This window comes from Pistacia vera, unplaced genomic scaffold (assembly GCF_008641045.1).
Source record: "Pistacia vera cultivar Batoury unplaced genomic scaffold, PisVer_v2 Contig249, whole genome shotgun sequence".
NCBI lineage: Eukaryota > Viridiplantae > Streptophyta > Magnoliopsida > Sapindales > Anacardiaceae > Pistacia > Pistacia vera.
In genome coordinates this window covers 1,056,469-1,075,054 of record NW_022196056.1, presented here as the reverse complement: position 1 = coordinate 1,075,054, position 18,586 = coordinate 1,056,469, and the positions used below count along the sequence as shown (strand labels likewise).

The window sequence follows — 18,586 nt, the reverse complement described above, 5'->3', positions numbered from 1 at the left end:
CGACTCTGGTCTAGACTCAAAAATTAGGACGTGTCAACAAGCAACGTGGGTAGGCTCCACCTATTAGATAGTCGTGGTAGCCCGCAACCCCACCCACCACCACCTCTTTATCTTTATCATGTTAATGCAGAGCCCAATCTTGAGACCTACCACGTTGTGGTAATTGCCTATTTTTAAACCAGACTTTCAGTCTTTCATACTACGTTGCTTTCTTCTTCAATCATTCACCAACACTCTCTTTCTCCCAATGTCCTCATTATGAATGTGTTTTCCTCTCCAGCATGTGTATTTCTTTCTTTTTACTCTTTCCAATGACTGTAAACTGTAACCACTGCACAAAAGCTACGCAACACCAGACTTGTATTAAAAAAAATTCCTTCTGGCGCGAGCTGAGTCATCATTTTTCTAGCGAAATGTTGACTAATGAGTAATGACATTGATTACATGGCCAAACCGGATACCGTGGGTTGCTGTGGAATCCATGCATCCCATTTGGATTCTTTTAAATTCTAGATTAAGGAGGAATTGTTTAATATTTAGGATACGTAGTGCTTCTCCACAGCCTTTATGCTGCTTACGTAACGATCAGAAACCTCAAATCATGAGGCAATGAGTACAACAGAGTCAGAATGGCAGAATCTAGGCGGCAAATCAATGTTACCCATAAACAATAACTCATGCGCGACCGTTATATACAGGCTACAAAAAGCCCAGAGAACAAACACTAAGCTGCTCGGTGTCCATTTGGCACTAGCCTCTGCAATTTCCAGAGCTTTCACCCACCATTTGAATTATAGCTCAGTCCTTCACTGCGGTAACTTCAGTGATTACGAGGCATTAGTCTTTGTTTAGGAACCCATTTCACTATTTCATAAAATATTCAAGTTAGGTGGCTAGGTTAAATCATTGAGTTTGACCTTGAAGAGAGATCGTTTTTACATGAATGTAGAGATGTACAACAACACTTTTTGTGCTGGAATCACTGACGGTACTCCGTGTGTAAACGTTGATTGTGTACCATAGGTTCATATTGGGTAATAATGGATGAAAAACATGAGATTTATGCGTCATATTATGTTAAAGAGATAACTGAAAGTTGTGTCTTTTACATCGTGGTGAGTGGTTTTAAATTGAATCTGTGAAGTAGGAGCGTGTGAAATAAGGGGTTATAATTAAAAAAGAGACAAAAATATGATCTTGGACTTTGGTGAGGGGTCAAAAAACGAAAGGACACCAGACAGGGACAAGAAGATCAACCTTGCCTTCTGGCTTTACCCTTTTCTTCTTCTCTTCCCAACAATCTCTGCGGTAGTTTAATTCACAGTCATGGTCGTTATGTCATTTCATGTACAATTAAATTGAAGGGAAAGGAACAAAAGCATCTTCCATTTCAAGGCAATTTTAAAATGTAATAATCACCCCATTTACATATTAACACGTCCACTGTCTTGTAAATGATCCAAGATTGTAAAACTCAAGGTGGTCAATGTCTAACACATACAATTTTGTATCTTTGATAATTTTGTTCCTAGATATTAAACCAGCACCATTATCCTTGCTGTTACACACTATTTATATGCCCAAGTGTGGATTAATGCCCCGTATTGGGTTGGTGGAAACTGAGAAAAGTCATCAATTCCAAATTTATAACTCTATCAAGGTGATTTCTCCCAAGATGGTCCTGAAAATTTTATCATTTAATGTTGAAGCATTACTACCACCGAGCCATCCAACTGCACGTGTACATCTACTACTCCCTTCAAGAATCAAAGATTTATGAATTGCTTTACTTCCAAATCAAACAACCAGAACAAACAAAGAAGTTTTACAAGGTAAATAAATGTTATTAGATTCAACTGATTAAAATTAAAACCCTCTGTAGTAACAACAAACAAGGCAAAATGGCCTTTGGGTTAAGACATCAGCTCATCTAAATTCGAGTACATTCCCATGGCACAGCCACTGAGTCATAATCTTCCATGTTACCTTCAATTCCCTTCTAACTCTCCCTGCAATTACCCTGCAAACAAGCATGGCTCCGTGTCACTTCCATCTCAACTCAGATTCATGCGCTTTTCCACTTGTTGCAGTTGTCAAAATACCATTTTTAGACATCTTATTGGGTTCTTGGGAAACTTTAAAGCCGCTCTTGATAATGACATACATTGCAGTGAGGAACTGAGTTGCACAAGTTGGATGAGCGTTTAGGCCTAGTGAACATGAAAGGTTGTGCAGTGGAACCTGAGGAGTTCATTGCCATCTGCTATGCACGAGGGGTCTTTGGCAGCTGGGGCCTTGGCTTGATGAGTCTCGGTACTCTTCAAATTTGGAATGGTTCTTTGAGTGTGTGGACTTTGAGGATTCGGTCTCATCTGTCATATGGGTGCTTGTTTCTTTAGCAGCTGACTGGAATATGATTTCCACTATGTTCTGCTTGTGTCCTCTGGACCCAGTTCGATAATGATTTTAGTACACAAACCAGACAAGTCAAATTGGTTACTGTGCATTGAACAATGAATTGGTACTGAAAAGAAAGAGACGCATAAATGATAAAGTGTGAAAAAAAAATGCATGTAGTCCAAGAGGGATTGAAGTAAATTTTAAGACAGAAAAGTCTAAAATTTAGTGCTGAAATAGACTTGGTTCTAAACAAAAAACATATTTTGTGAATAATAGACCTTTTTTTAATAGATGTAGTTAGAGAGAATATTGAAGCTAGCACCCAGCATGTCTAACAGCTTGATGAAGCTCCAAATGTTCAGCTTCATGAAGATCTCAACATTCAGGACAAGAATAAATACTACCTCTCAGAGTAGGATCTCTGTATTACAAGAACAGGATCAACCACCATTCACACTCATAACAGCCAGAGAATCTCCTAAGGCATTCCTAAAGATCCACCATTAAGGAGGAGGAATTATTAGAAGAAACAGAAAGTGAAGAATTGGTAGAGGAAAACACTCCATTGAGTTCCTGCAGAGGAGTTTGGATCTGCTTGAGGCTTCATTGTTACCCAACTTGAACCATGAGGCCCTTTTCTTTGGACTTCTGGGAAGCTGCAATTTCAGGCCTGTGCATCATTTGTGTGTGCATATGAGCCGAACACTTCATTTTTTCTTTTTTTTGTTAGTTCCTCATTATGGGCTTTTTTTTGTGCCAGAAGAGAGTTGAGAGAACAACAAAAAGAATAACAATGTGTCGAAGTGAATACACTAAACGAATAAATAGTTCTTTTTTTGTATGTAATGTAACCATGTGATTAATCTATAGGCAAGAAATGAGAATCGATTTTATGAATTTTACCCTGCCCCAACCATCTGTATCTCTCCCTCTTACAAAATGGGCATGTATTTGATCTGCAATGTGTTCCACCCTCTTTCCAGAAGGACTTAAAATTCGCGAGTGAAGATTAAAAATGACAATAAAAGTAAAGATATTAACCATCATATTGTCTTCATGGTAAAAGAGTGTAAAAAGGAGTTTCATGAGTTTGAGTTTCCATAGATGAGAATAGAGGTGATTACTGAAAGGTTTATCTTGTCGTCAACTTTAGAGTATGAAGAATTCGTTGAAATACGAATTCATGAGTTTGAGTTTCCGTAGATGAGAATAGAGGTGATTACTGAAGGGTTTATTTTATCGTNTTCAAGCGACACCGTCCTCTAGGTATACTCCCCTTCCATGGGTTAATCTGATTATCAATTTGTTATTTCTCGCTGAGGATTATTTAATTAGGGTTTCTTTTGGAATTAGGATATCCAAATTTGATATTTGTTTAAATATGAAGTTAGAATTTGGGGTTTTGTTATCTGATGTATACAACTAGTTTAGAGTTGCTATGTACACTATAAGAGTTTATTTGTAATCAGGTTTGCAAGTTAGTAGAGAATGTTAGATTGTTTTTACTTTGAAAAAATTTATTCATATCAATTAGACTAGCGTTAACATATTGTAACTTAAGTATTTGAGGCAAACTCTGGACCATTCTTTTATCCTAATCCAATCTGTTTTGTAGAGTTGTTGGTTTGACAAGAGTAGATGAACTATCAGGTTTTGAAGCAAAATTTGAAATTACAATAGGCTGCTGACCAGTTAGATAATGTTTTGCAAGTTAATGTTGAATTTTTTGAATTAGAGGATTGTTCATATCCCTAAATTTTTAATTATGTTTACATGAGGAATTTTAAGGTACAATGCAGTCAAATAGTATAATGCCCAAGCGTGGTTTAGTTCCTAAACGTGAAGCATCAAGGAACTTGGGTTCGAATGTGGGTCCTTGTGCAGACACAAAGAAAACTCAAGACATGGTTCGATTCAGTCAGGATCATGCAGTGAAGGATTCAATTGTTAAGACAAAGAATGTAGCTGCAGCAGCTGCTGTTGGGGAAACTCAAGATTATGTATCCATTACACCTCCTTCAATTTCTGGCACTATCACCAATACATTTGATGACAACTTTAACCCATTTGATGCACAGAGAGGTTGTCCTGAAGCTGTTACTTCTTGTAAAGAAATTAATCCATCCCATTTAGCGTCTCAACAGGATGAAGGTCAGAGAAAAGTTCAGTTTTCACTTGGAAACAATGCCAGTTGTCAGGGTAATTTCTTAGTTTCTTTTATCTTGAATCGTTATTTTATGATTCCATTTGCTGTGATTCAGTGCAACTTTTGCAGCTTTCTCAGTGATATTTTTTGAATTTTAGGTGTTATGTATAATTGTTAGCTTGTTACTATGCGCTGCAATATATATTGCCTTTTTTTAACATGCAGGGGCCGATGACCAAATGGCCACTAGAATGGAGAATTTATCATCTCATATGAATTCCCTTGCATTGACAGAAATGGAGTGGGATGGAAGCAATCAAGTAGAAGCATCAACTGTTGTGAATAATGATTCCAAGCAGCATTTGCTGAACACAGAATCTGACATAAGTTTGAAACCTGATGGTGGAATTTCTTCTTCATTGGCAAAGAGAACAATTGTTGTCCAGGATCAGCTGCACCAGTTTAGAAACTTTCTAAGTCAGCCTGCTACTCAAGTTTCTGTTGTAGGCTCATCATGTGCCACCTCAACATCAATCCATTCTACTTCAGCACCCATGCTGAATTCAACAACCTATTGCTCTCGTTATCAAGATGGCAGTGCTCATGGTGCTGGAGAACCTCGGGGAGATTGCAATATGAATTCCGAGCCTGTAAATCAAGCAGATATGATGCAGCCTTCATGTCCTTCACTTAAAGATATCAATAGAATTCAAGTTGATCAGACAGCAAACAGTGCCCAGGTTTCTACCTCTGTTATTGACACCAGAGTTGAAGTTCAGGAACATGAATTGTCAAAGGAGCAACAAGGCAATGTGATAAAGGAAAGTTGTATCCCCAAGGATCTTTCTCTGCATGATGATAAGTCAATGGAAAGGCGTCAACTTGCAGGCCATATCACCAATGTACAATCTCAGGCTCCATCGTCCAAAAGCTCTTCATCTGATGTGAAGTTAGAGACTTTTAAACCTGAAAAGCAAGAAAAGCCTGCAAGTGGTAAAGGAGTGTCTGCACCTCGTAAACGAAATTATGATCCTGACTTGTTCTTTAAAGTCAATGGAAAGCTCTATCAAAGGCTTGGCAAGATAGGTAGCGGAGGAAGCAGTGAGGTTCACAAAGTCATTTCATCGGACTGTACAATCTATGCACTTAAGAAAATCAAGCTTAAAGGTCGTGATTATGCTACTGCATATGGGTTCTGTCAGGAAATTGAGTATTTAAACAAGTTGAAGGGAAAGAACAATATTATACAGCTAATAGACTATGAGGTACTTGATTTGAACCCAAGTAATTGAAATGCATGTCTATTTGTGGTAATTGTAAATGAATTGCAAAAGTTAAATTATTGCTAAAAAAATAATTTGTTGGATTTTGACCCTCAATGTCCACTATAGGCATTGATTCTATTTCAAAATTTGATAATTGGACTCCTTGCTCTCATCTTAGAGTGGGATGTTAGATTTGATTGATGCTATTTATGAAGATTTCTTATGGTATGATATCCTTATGTGATGAGAAAAGCTAGAACCCGGTGTGAGCTCTTTTTCAAGCATTGGGATAAATGGGATTGTTGTTTAAATATGCCATTTTGCTTGACATCCTTTAATGCTTTTGATAACATCTTTACTAGAAGTCAATCCTTGTTAATGGTTGTAACATAAAGAATTTGAAATAATGAACCTAAAAATAATACAGGACTATTTTAGTGAAAGTTATCATTGTCCAAATAAGTTGAGTTATCTTTTATCTGAGTTATATGCTTTTCAAGGCTTAGTCTTGGAATAGGACTTCAGTAATTTTTTTTGGTTGAGTAGTATCCAATGTTCTCTCTGGTATTAGGTGACAGATAAAACTTTGCTTCGAGAAGTCTTGAATGGCTCCATGAGCAACAAAGACGGTAGAGTCAAGGATGATGGATATATATACATGGTACTAGAGTATGGGGAAATTGATTTGGCTCATATGCTGTCCCAGAAATGGAAGGAAATGGATGGCTCCAATCAGACCATAGAACAGAAATGGCTTCGATTTTACTGGCAGGTCCTCTTAGCTAAACTTTATCTCGGGTTGTAATTCAACGTCTATATAAGCTGTTCATTTTTCGATAATATGTGATGATTTGTTGCTCTTAGCCTTGAATTTCACCATTCAGAAACACAAGGCTGACTTTAATTTGTTGAAACACTCTGCAGCAAAACTTGAAGCTGTGAACACCATTATGAGGAACGTATTGTCCACTCTAGTTTGAAGCCAGCTAATTTCCTTCTTGTCAAAGGTTATCTAAAGCTAATGATTTTGGTATTGCCAAAGCCATAAATAGTGATACAAACAACATCCAAGGGATTCACAGGTGATCCTTACTCATGGCCCTCGTTAATGTTTTTATTAATTTCTGGTAGATTTTCATGGGAACATGATGCAAATTTCATTGATTTTGTGCTGCACAATTGATTGATGGATGTTGTCAACACAGAGTACTGCCTCTGCCATCTGTGTTTAGTTTGTATTAACAAGGTAATTTCTTGTTCATATTCTGCCAAAAGTCAGTGGCAGTTAATGCATGTTCATAGTATTGCCATCATGGCGTGCACACACCTGATGTGATGTAATTATGATCAGTCTCCAGTTGAGCTGGAGAGTAGTCAGTATTATTGGATTCGATGCACTTCACTCAGTTAATTAATTTCTATTACTGCAGGTGGGTACCCTGAGCTACATGTCACCTGAAGCATTCATGTGCAATGAAAGTGACGCAAATGGAAACGTGATAAAATGTGGTCGGCCACAGATATATGGTCTCTTGGTGCATCCTTACACAATGGTGTATGGGAGGACACCCTTTTCCGACTATAAAACCTTCTGGGCCAAGTTTAAAGTTATAACAGATCCTAACCATGAAATACGTATGAACCAGTTTCCAATCCATGGCTTCTTGATCTTATGAAGAAGTGTCTTGCGTGGGACCGCAATGAAAGGGGAGGATTCCTCAGCTCCTTCAACATCCTTTCCTTGTTCCCCAATCCCATCCCAACAATCTCCATCTCAAGACCAAAACTGTAAACTGCTTGAACTTCTGGCTGAATCTTGTGCCAGTGGCCGGAAGCTTCAATGTTATGCTGTCAGCTTAGTCAACTACTTAAGGACCCAGTCATGCCGATAACATGCCAGTTATCAACTCAAGAGACCAACAAGTAAGTTGCTTTCTGAAATGTCACAGCTTTGCGTTGAGCTCCAAAAACGGTTATCAGATCAATGAAGAGAACAGGTAGAGACAGTAGTGTAAATTATGTTAGATTGTTTAACAGGGTGAAGTAATGTTTCAGGCTAGAAGGATATGTAGCTATGTATAAACATTTCTGTTGTGTGTTTTAAGTTTGGAGTATGAGTTGGAAAGGAAATTATGCTCCAATCAAATCATGACATGGTCCTGTTTCTGGTAGAACGGCTGCTGTTTTGTGTGATTTTGTTAATAGTTTGGAACACATTTATGTACAAAAAACACCATTGAATACATTTCAACATCATAAGTAGGAATCAGTCCTACCTTAAATGATATTTTATCTTGAGATATACGATTATGACTCGAGTTTATAAAAGTGATCATGGTCGACAGAGATTGGGGATGCTACAGAAAACCGAGGCCGTTTAATTTCGTAACGTCCTGCTTCCGGTTAATAGACAGACCACCTAGTGAATTAACACTATACTGCTCACCTCACAGCATCTAGTAATCATCTTCACGTTACTCTTTGGGAGATAATACGCAATTCACCTTTATTAGAAGATAATGCAGCTAAATATCCTTAGTAGTCCTCTGAATCACAATTAAAATATTAAAGCACAGTTCTCATAAATTAAAATGAAATTTAAAGAAAAACACTATTTTTGAGACAAAAGACAATCAGGTGCTGCAGTGGTTCTGGCCATTTAATCTTTGGTTGCTGTTGGAGAGTGTATGTAAACAAACTCTGCTACAAGCTCGATGCAAGGAAACTGCAGTTGTGGGTTGAACAGAGAATTCGTCTGAATTATAGAGGTGTATCTTGTGCTTGTCCTTTCTTTCGGGCCAGCCCATATTTTCTTCGAATGGCTGATGACAGACAGAGAATTCCTGTATTACGGAAATTTGTGGGAGTAGAAATTGTTACTAATCTTCCAATGAAGGTTTGTAGAGGCTTCAGCACGTGCTTCCTCCAACTTCACAAGAGTTCCTTCATGAAAAGTGAATTTGTCCCAGAGTAATTCGCAATATATCCACTGCCTTGGTCAGTGATTTGATTGCATTTTCTGTTTCCCGAGTAACCTGAAACAATGATAGAAGATGTCAGCCTACAAGTGTAGCATACCTAAGCCATTTATGAACTCTCTCTCTCTGCCAACAAAACAAAATAACTAATAACATTTCATAGATCATCCAACTCAAGACAATAACCCTATTTGTGGGTGAGCTAAATCCAGACGTTTAAAGCTCAATAACTCTTCCCCATGCCAATCATCCAAACAACCAAAACAAGTGAGTTGATGTCACAGAGAAATATCAAATATACAAGAACAGTTTGGTAGTACAAAATTAAGAGACATATAGAGGAATAGAAGCAAAATATAAAATTAAAATCACACACCACTCAAGTTTTCCACAGGTATAGTGTTGCAGTCCAAGCAAAGGATGGAACCCAGGATATACTCCTGCAGTCAAACACAAAGAGAATTCGGAAGCTAGCAGCAGAAAAAGTTACATATCTCACTGCCAGAAATAAAAAGATGATTGCTTAGTTCGAGATTTCACACAAAACACATAAATTTGATGCATATTGGAAATAGTACAAGAATTTAGCCAGATAAATACAGTAACCCTACTTGTAACAATACCATTGATATGGAAGCTTTTTCAAGGATCTCAAGAACCTTTTGCAATTAAAAACGAGAAATTTAAGCAAGCTCTGGGCTGTTATAAAACCAGTAAAACCCAGTATGTATAATCAATCCGTAATATTTACCAGGGGTAGTAAAGAAAATTTTATGTTCGTGGAAATTGGTTGGAAGAATTTCCCTCTTCCAACTTCAAATTAATCTTTAGCAGACAAAAGCCATCATCCTAAATTTAACTGTTTAACTCAAAAACAGAAAACATGACATACTTTGATACACTGGAATGTCAACCGGCAATATGCCAGAGCTTCTCTCCAATCTTCTACCTCCATCAGTATCTGACGAGATAATTTCAAATTGTTAATTCTCAACCTCAACACATTGCTAAAAGTCCATCTGTGAAAAATCGGGAATCTTTACCTCCAACCATAATTTATGAAATAATAGCTTTTTAATTCAGAAAAAATCAAGGACTAAATTTAAATGCCATGTGAAACAGAATGTAATGGTAAACTCAATGGTGCATATAACTTATAAGTCCACATGTGGAAAACAAGATTTCCTAGAAAATAGAGAAGAAACCAAAAGATACCTTTATAAGTTTGTCTCGAGTTTGCATCAAACTGATTGAAAAGGGATGGCACAAATTCCTCTGGAGTTTTTCAATCTTCTATAGATAGAAAGACTTTCTGATTGTCTAAAGTCAGTCAAAGGTCATCATAAATTATAGATGTAGATAAACTGTGTCATCATGATCGAGACAATATTTCTCCAATTGTGGCCAAAAAGAAGAGAAAAGGAACTCCATGGACATAGAAGTAAGAATGTTTGACAATGCTTTGATTTCACTAGTTAGTTTTTATTCTTCCTACTCTTAAAAAGGCCACATGTTGGCATGTAAATCCCTTGTCATCTGCACATTCAAACAGGAAAAGAAAATAAAAACAGTTAATGGGCCATCTAAAAGACTTACTGCTAGTAGTTTCATACCAGAATCACGAAGCAAGAAGCCACTGCATCTATCATCCTTGCCGGTAACCTTCTAGAATGAACTTTCTTTGTACTTCAAACGCCTTCAGAAATATAAGCTTCATTAACCACCCCTAAAGGGATGAGAACACAATGCTGAAAGAAACAAGAGATCAACTAAAAGAAAACACTAAATTAACTGTAACAAGTACCAATTTGATGCAGCGAGGACATGTACAAGTGAAAAGGTATTGTTTTTTGAGAGCCTTTTGCCTTGTCATGGTGCTTCCAGCAGTCTCTATGTAACTTATCAGTACCTAACAGGATTAGAAAAGCACACCATCTCAGACTTGGCAGCACAGAAAGATTAAGAAAGAAAAAATTGCGCTTTGGTTGAGATTGACTTTCCAGTGAAATTAACTTCTAGAGGATAAGTTCCAGATATGTCCATTAAACAAGCAGGTTTTACTAGTAATCCATATGATTAGAGATACTCTCAATAGTCAATGGTTAATGTAAACTCTTACAAATAAAAAGCACATGATCCATGCCTTACCTCAGCACCTTTAGGACATGTTGCACGGCACGCACCAAACCCAATCTTCCTCGAATACTAAAACAGCGTTAGGCAGCAGCTACAACACCAGAACTATTTAGCAAGACTAGCATAAGCATAAAAACAAATTAAAAATCAAGTAATGAAATTACCTGTGATTAATAATGAAATGACAGGATACAGTCCTGTTCCCAGAGGTCTCAGTTCACTGTCACAAATGGTTAGTGCATTGCATGCAAGCTGCGTTAGATATAGTTGATTGACAGATGTCAGTATCACTCATCAGAAAACAGGACTGTTCTACAGAGATGAACCTTTACCGAGACAACTTGCCTTGGTAGATGTATATGAAAAGAAATAAGAGAATCAATCAGTAATAAGATTGCAAATTTATTTTGTAGCCATTGAGTTTACAGCACAACCTAAACACCCTCGTTGATTCCATTTTAAGTTTTGAAGCAACCCTCAAATTCCAAATAACTAATTGCAATCTTAATTTTTGAAACATAATAAAATAGGAAGTTATACAGTTTCTGGCATCTAAACTAATAAGGGAGATTAAGTAATACGCTTAACTATAAGGAACAAGTTATAAAAAACCACAACTTATCTATGAAACCTGGAAAAATTTTCCGCAATTCTTTAATGTTGATTTCTTGCCTTGAAGAATCAAGTTGACAAGGTGGCCATCTGTGCATATAGCACAACTGCTTCTCATCAATGTCCGACATGTCTTTACCAGACAAATTGTTAAGAAAAAGCATTGAACCTATAAATTTACAGCAACTGAAAATAGCACGACATGAATTGAAACCAAAAAACAAATTCAGCAGGATACGAGCAACCAATGCCTCAACCAAATTGTAATGTGCCATGGCCGTAGTAGGGATAACCTGGCAGTCAAAACAAACTAATAAATAAAGCTGCATTACATTAATTCAAAAAATAAGCTGAGCTTGCAAAAACATGAATATATGACAAAATTAAATCACAAACTATACAAAGTGAAAAAAAAAAAGTAATTACCTTCTCACTTTGCAATTTCCGAAGATAGAGTTTTATCATGAGACGAATAGAAGGCTTAACAGATTTTCGCCTGTCCTTGTCAAGCTTAGAGAGAACTTGGCATTCAAGTCGATGCAACTTCCACTCCAGTTTCTGAAAATTATTACAAGAAAAGTTAGTGAAATACTAAAGGATTTGAAAGAGCGAGAACGCATAGAAGTTGAAACCTTTCACGCACCTGACAATCGCTCCCACAGTACCACACAACCTGACAAGTGAGCATTTTTTCAAGTTACTCGACGCGAAACACCCGTCACATTTTGACTCCGAATAGGAGTTAGGTACACAACATAAGGCTCCTGACTTAAAATAACTTCTCCTGAAGTACAAATGCTTACGAAATCAATTCCAAATCAACACATGAAACTTCTATAAATGAAATATATCGACAAAGAGAGAGACCTGGACAGAAATCTCTGGTGGTAAAGAGACAACGGCCTTTTTCAGGTGAATCGGTAACAATAGCCCCGGTCTTGAAGAGCCGTCTGTATTGCTCCATGGATGCTCAACGCAAAACACTCTAGTAAGCCTGGAATTAATTTCTTTTCTAACAGCGAGCGTTTTATAAACTAAACAATACATTATATTATATATATACTTGCTAGGGTCACGTGTACTTCACCTTGTTACAATACATCCGCTAGATCATCGAAATTGAAATCAAAAGCACGGTCCCACGTGATGCGTGTCTTGCTAAATAAAATAAACGGCTTCCAAGGCGTCTGTGACAATAACAAATTTACGCTGTTCTTAAGTTTAAGTCAAATAGTTTCCTCCGTCTTAAAGCTCCTGGAAACAGAGTCAGCCACTACGACTTGCCTGCGTTTCGTCTCACCACTAATTTTTTCCGTCTTTTCACTCTCTACGACGCGTCGTGTTTGCAAATATAAAGGCTCCGTCTGTCTCTACAGCAGGTTGGATTCGGTGTTGTATTAATGAATCGACTTTCAATTGAGAGCAAGGTTTTTATTTTATTTTCATTTGTTTTGTTCAGCAATGGATGGCAATTCTCTGGCACGCTGGTACTATGTGGAAAGTCATTGGCTGAAAATGAAGTTGCTAAGTCATTGAAGGCTAATAACATTCTTAAACTCCCTGATAATAGTGAAGTTTCAATAATTTTGCAATCAGAAATTGGTAAACCTGTTGAAGAAGAGTCTTTCAATGTTGAACTGTACATGAATTCTCTTTCCACCAATCAATTTGGTCAATTCCTGATTTGGTCTCCGCAGTTGTCTTCTACGCACGACGTTGTTTCTCAGTATGTAAATATTTTTTTCAACTGTGCATGAATACCTGATTTTTTTTTTTTTTTTTTTATCAAATACTGAACTCTGTTTTAGTTTTTGACAGCAACTTCTGTGAGCTTCCAGTTGGTTCGGTTTGTGTTGCTGATGTTCAGTTTAAAGGGCGAGGTACGAATGAGGCATTCAACTATCACGATATTCATATGCTTTATTTAATAAACTCCTCTTACACGAGTGTTCATTTTGAAACTTCCGATCATGATATGAAGGAAAGATAAATTTGTGTAGTACAATGAAATGGTTTTATTTGATAGACATTCAAGTGGTGCACAACCTAAGAGATAATCCTTAAGACTAGCCAATATGTGTTACCCAAGTTGTGGTTAACGTAGCTGTGAGTGATACACATGGTACATAATATCTGAACTAGTATCAGTTAATCCTATAACTGTCATGATAGGATGGAGTATCAATAATTTTTTCCTTACAAAAATTTTAAAACAGAGTTGTAAACATTTACACACGGAATTATGAAGGTCGATCAAAGAATTATGATCAAAGAGTGCTGTCTGATTTTTTTGACGTTTAATTATGTAGGTCGATCAAAGAATGCATGGGAGTCTCCTAAGGGTTGCCTTATGTTTTCTTTTACTATACAAATGGAGGATGGAAGAATTGTGCCTTTGTTACAGTATGTGGTGTCTCTTGCTCTCACAGAGGCTATAAAAGATATTTGTGACAGACATGTAAGTGTTGCACAAACGCATTGTTTCTATTGTGTGTAGAAAAAAGGATAACAGGGTCAAAAGATCTACTTTGTCAGAATTTTTTTCAGCTGCTAGTTGCTGAATTTCAGTCTGTCTTAGTTACAAGAGCAACTAGAAATATCATAAGTTAAGTAAGCTATGTAAGTCCAACTTTGCAAAGAGTAATTATATGCAAAAGTGTATAATGGTAAACATGTTCGTGATTGATCAAGACATTCTATATGTTGTTTCAAAAAATGATATTTACATTGGAGAACATATGTTCTTCATTGCAGCTTCTAATATGCAGCAACTTTAAAATTTAACCAAGTAAGCTTTTGCTATTCAGTTGATACAAAAGACTGCGAAAAACAAAAATTGTGCTCTCATTCAGAATAGAGTGAAGCTCTCAAAACTTTTTTGCACTGAAAGTTAACATTTTAGTGGCCCAATGTATTTAGGTTACTTTGTCAGGCATATGGAGGGAACAAGCTTAAAGGAGTGTTGCATTACTTAAAGCACTGAATCTTTTAAGCACCATACTTCAAAATCAAAACCTGAAAACTATTATGCAATTCCAAAATCTTCAGTATCTGGCCTCATTAAAATTTTTCATTTTAGAAAGACTTTTAACAATTTTGAAGCCAAAACTACTATGGAAATGATCAGATTTTGTAATGTGCAAAAGATTGCTTTCTTTACTTCTTCTTTGTACATTTTCTTCTTGGAACTTTCACATCATATATGATGATTGTATTGCTGAATTTTTGTTATATGAGCTTTTTAAAGTGCTAGGCACTGATAAAGTTGTTTTCAAAATTTTGTGTATTTCAGGGATTACCATACATTGACGTTAAAATAAAATGGCCAAATGATCTATATTTAAATGGCCTAAAAGTTGGAGGCATATTGTGCACTTCAACATATAAATTGAAGAAGTTCAATGTCAGTGCTGGTAAATAGACTTATCTTTGATAGTAATATGGTTGCCTTTGGATGATGATGAAGCAGATGCATTTGAATTCTGTATTAGTAACTGGCTAAATTATTCTGCTTGAAGCTTTCTTCACCTTCATGACTTAGATTCTGGTTTTTGTTACCTATTTTAAAATTGCTAATCCACATATACACGCATGATAGAATTAGTCGATCATCTTGTTCTTGCAGGTATAGGTTTAAATGTAAGTAATGAAGAGCCAACAACATGCTTGAATGAAGTTCTCAGAAAGTTGTCCAATTCTGCTTACCAGTACACGAGAGAAGATATCCTTTCAGCTTTTTTTAATAAATTTGAGACCTTTTATGATCTTTTCATAAAACAAGGTAAATCAATACTTCAAATTGACGGCATTTCCATTCTCAGAAATGTCATTGGAATGATAATAGACCTGGTTCTTTCCTGCATGGCTTGCAGGATTTCAAACTCTTGAGGAGCTATATTATAAGACTTGGCTACACAGGTGACACAGACATTTTGATTACTCTTTTCTATAGTTTGCAGTTTTTGTCTGTGTACACCGAAAATAAATTTGTCTGTACTTGTAACAACTTAAGAAGCCTCTTGACCATGATTGAAATGCTCTTTATGCATTTAGCATTGTCAAGGCTTTACCTTTTGGTGAAATCTTGGGCCACATTTCTCACCGCATCCCCTTTTTGTTTTTGACATTCCTGTATATTTCAATGGTGTATACTTGAAACTTTTACCTCCACTTGAATGCACTCTTTGCTCTTGTGCATAACTAAATGAGGTTGACCTACTCTCTCTCTCTCCCCAATTGGTGTTTGCACTATCTTCTCAGGAGTTTTTTTAACTCCAGTTCTCTTTTCTTTGGTTTTCCTGGCTAACGTTCACTCGTCTTCAAATGTGTTTTTCTTCACCTTTTGAAATTTCTCATTAATGGATATTTTGTTTTATCTTGATTTTCCACATTATAGGTAGAAGTGAGTTAATATGTTCAAAGTAAATCAACTACTAATGCTGAAGACTAACATCTTTTCCTGGCTAAAAGAATAAGATTAGAAGTATTTGACCGTAGAAACATCTCATAAACGCTCCCTTTGTTTTAGGGTCAAACTGTGTCCTCCTACCCAATCTTACTAATATTCTTTCCGATGGCAAATTAGAGCCATTTTTGTTCATTTTTGTTGTGATGCCAAGTTATTGCTTCACGACATGATAAATGTCAAATCTAACATCTAGATTCTAGTGCAGATGTGTAGACTGTTAAAACTGTGGCAGTATCAGTTATGCTGGCAGTGAACTGTGCATTCATTTAGAAGGTTAAATATATGCTGCTATGTATCATGACCGACCATTATAGAAAAATTTAAAAGATGGTGCATGCTAAACTCAAGTGAGCTTGAGCTTGTTTTATTTTCGAAATAACCAAACTTTAATTTGTATGATACATTTATCATTTTTTGCATACCTACATGGCATAATGCTTTGTTCTAGTGGTGATTTCTTTCGTCTGTGTGCAGTGGGCAGAGAGTTATTGTACAGGATAAGAATGAGGACCAAGTAGTCGAGAGTGTTGTGACTATTCAGGTATGATAGAGTTAAAGGATTCATGATAAGTTTTGTCATGCAAATTTTGATATGCATCCATGTCTAGATGATTTTGTGCTTCTGGTTAGTTGGTAAGAACACTTGTATTGGGATCAAATCCTCCCTACACCAGGAGAGCAGTGTATTTGGTTTGCATTTGAGGGGGCTGGAGGTAAGGATGCAAAAGAAAATGCATGTACATCCTTAACCTAAAATGACATATGTCCGGTTGCAATTTAGAAGATATATTATACTGAATTTTATTGATGCTCGGTACTAACATATGTGCCATTCCACTTTACTAAGGTGCTAAATGAGTAGAAGTAGCTCAATGCTTCAGAGCTAGAGCTTGAAATATTGTGTTTTTCACCTTTAGATTCTATTTGCAGGGATTGACATCATCTGGATATTTGTTAGCAATTGGTGACGACAATCAAATGTGTGAGCTTCATCCTGATGGCAATAGGTAGACTGTACGAATAATTTTTGCATTGATTCCGTTCACCATGAAGAAAATATACTACATTGTCTTAATGTTTCATTTGTAAGTTAAAAGTAGAGCAAATAGGCTATCACGAACAATATGAAGCCAGATCTTCAGATTAATATCTTCAGTTTTCTCATCAACCTCACATCCACTGCCTGAAAATTTTTGTACTCCTTTCTTACACAGAGGCCAGATCTTTACAAAGGAATAATTAGTAAAAAACACTTTGTGTAATGATATTGGCATAATTATGACAATCCACACATATATCTATTGATGTAGCAAAACAATTGGTCAATGTGTATGTTTATAACTGCTGACTCTGGATATTTGATTGGAGGGAAAATATTTGTCAGCCTGCAAAATTATATAAAAAGACTGTCAAAGGGTGTAGGCGGTGTGCTGGCTAAACTACTTCAACTCTTAAGTTTACTCTTTTGTGGCTTAAGCATAGAAGAAGAGAAGTAAATTGCTGAATAGTAATTTTTAAATTAGTTTGTAGTTATCTATCTGTATGTGGATTATGTCTATTATATGCTAATGAATGATGAAAATACTCATGGATTGGTCAGTTTTGAAAACACTGGTATATCAGAGGGTTCTATAGATGATTTTAAACTCATGTTCTTGTTATTTATCAGTTTTTTGTTGCTTACCAGAACCATGTCTACTAAGCTTGTGTTTGGCCATTAATCTAAACTTCAGAGTCAGGCATATTATTTGAGATATCAAACAGTCAAGTTAGGCACTATGTTCAATTGATTGATTTACCTCTTGTTTCTGTGGAGTCATAAACATTCTTCCTAGGCTAATCTTCAGCGTAGTATCCTTTTTTTTTTTTTTTTTGGCCTTCTGAAGATATGGCAATCTGCTTTTGATTTCCCAATTCCCTTCCTTAAGACCTTTTTCAAGAATATCTGTTGTTTCAGCCTTCTCTTCTTTATCAGATCTCCCAAATCTCTTTATAAGCAGTGTAGAATATAGGAACGGGAATTCCTATGGATGAGAGAAGGAGGATTTTTTTTTTTTTTTTTTGGTTGACTTCTGTTCCAAAAAGTACCCAGATATTATTGATGTATATTATGCTAACTCTACTTTCAATAGGGTCTTCTTCCCCCAGAATGAATATCATATTTCTGCCATGGAGACATTATAGGAAAGCATAGTACAACCTTCTTAAAGCTGTATTGCATTTTACATTTGGATGTTATGATTGTATAAAGCTTTATATAGCGTTTTAAAATTTCATTGCAGTTATACTTTTGGATGCTGTGGTTTGTATATGCATAATGCAACATTAACTTGAATAATAGATCAGAACAAGTATTGATACCATTTTTTCTCCTTTGGCTACAGTTTTGACTTCTTCAAAGGACTTATCAGAAGAAAACTTCAATGAAGGAGATTTCAGAGTACCCTTCCACTGGAGGAAACTGTCACGCTGCATCATGTGCAGAACTGAAGATTTTTTGTTGTTTTTATGTTTGTCTCATTGTCCCAATACTTATTCTATTTCCATTAGTTCAGATTTAATAAATGAGACTCTTGTACAA

At 36.3% G+C, this 18,586-nt stretch overlaps 3 protein-coding genes across 3 annotated transcripts; 2 read left to right on the top strand and 1 right to left on the bottom strand.

The window, feature by feature from the left end:
* The first annotated feature begins 1,040 nt into the window (after nt 1-1,040).
* On the top strand, nt 1,041-8,038 carry LOC116132148 (serine/threonine-protein kinase MPS1). The gene is given in 14 exon segments (XM_031417808.1): nt 1,041-1,115; nt 3,651-3,666; nt 4,189-4,599; nt 4,772-5,811; nt 6,383-6,609; nt 6,748-6,830; nt 6,833-6,877; nt 6,880-6,893; nt 7,242-7,443; nt 7,446-7,517; nt 7,520-7,555; nt 7,558-7,638; nt 7,641-7,734; nt 7,736-8,038. Coding segments are annotated over 14 exon segments (2,460 nt in total). The 3' UTR covers nt 7,800-8,038.
* An 82-nt stretch (nt 8,039-8,120) lies between these two features.
* On the bottom strand, nt 8,121-12,542 carry LOC116132110 (histone-lysine N-methyltransferase ASHR1). The gene is given in 23 exon segments (XM_031417784.1): nt 8,121-8,745; nt 8,748-8,780; nt 8,783-8,846; nt 9,162-9,229; nt 9,682-9,696; nt 9,699-9,750; nt 10,005-10,101; nt 10,216-10,281; nt 10,283-10,325; nt 10,403-10,443; nt 10,445-10,485; nt 10,588-10,698; nt 10,946-10,989; nt 10,992-11,030; nt 11,090-11,177; nt 11,544-11,641; nt 11,644-11,670; nt 11,776-11,830; nt 11,964-12,095; nt 12,181-12,218; nt 12,221-12,292; nt 12,295-12,321; nt 12,405-12,542. Coding segments are annotated over 23 exon segments (1,434 nt in total). The 5' UTR covers nt 12,502-12,542; the 3' UTR covers nt 8,121-8,659.
* A 395-nt stretch (nt 12,543-12,937) lies between these two features.
* On the top strand, nt 12,938-18,586 carry LOC116132147 (biotin--protein ligase 2-like). Its single transcript, XM_031417807.1, has 9 exons — nt 12,938-13,263; nt 13,356-13,417; nt 13,847-13,995; nt 14,830-14,950; nt 15,163-15,318; nt 15,410-15,455; nt 16,480-16,546; nt 16,936-17,012; nt 18,390-18,586. The coding sequence occupies exons 1-9, from the start codon at nt 12,938-12,940 to the stop codon at nt 18,430-18,432; spliced, it is 1,047 nt and encodes a 348-aa protein (XP_031273667.1). The 3' UTR covers nt 18,433-18,586.

What these genes read in the sequence shown, in the direction of transcription:
- LOC116132147 (XM_031417807.1), top strand. Translation starts at nt 12,938, where the DNA reads ATGAATCGACTTTCAATTGAGAGCAAGGTTTTTATTTTATTTTCATTT. An exon ending in TATAAGACTTGGCTACACAG is followed by an intron (nt 15,456 to 16,479) that starts GTGACACAGACA and finishes GTCTGTGTGCAG; the next exon opens with TGGGCAGAGAGTTATTGTAC. An exon ending in AGAGTGTTGTGACTATTCAG is followed by an intron (nt 16,547 to 16,935) that starts GTATGATAGAGT and finishes TTCTATTTGCAG; the next exon opens with GGATTGACATCATCTGGATA.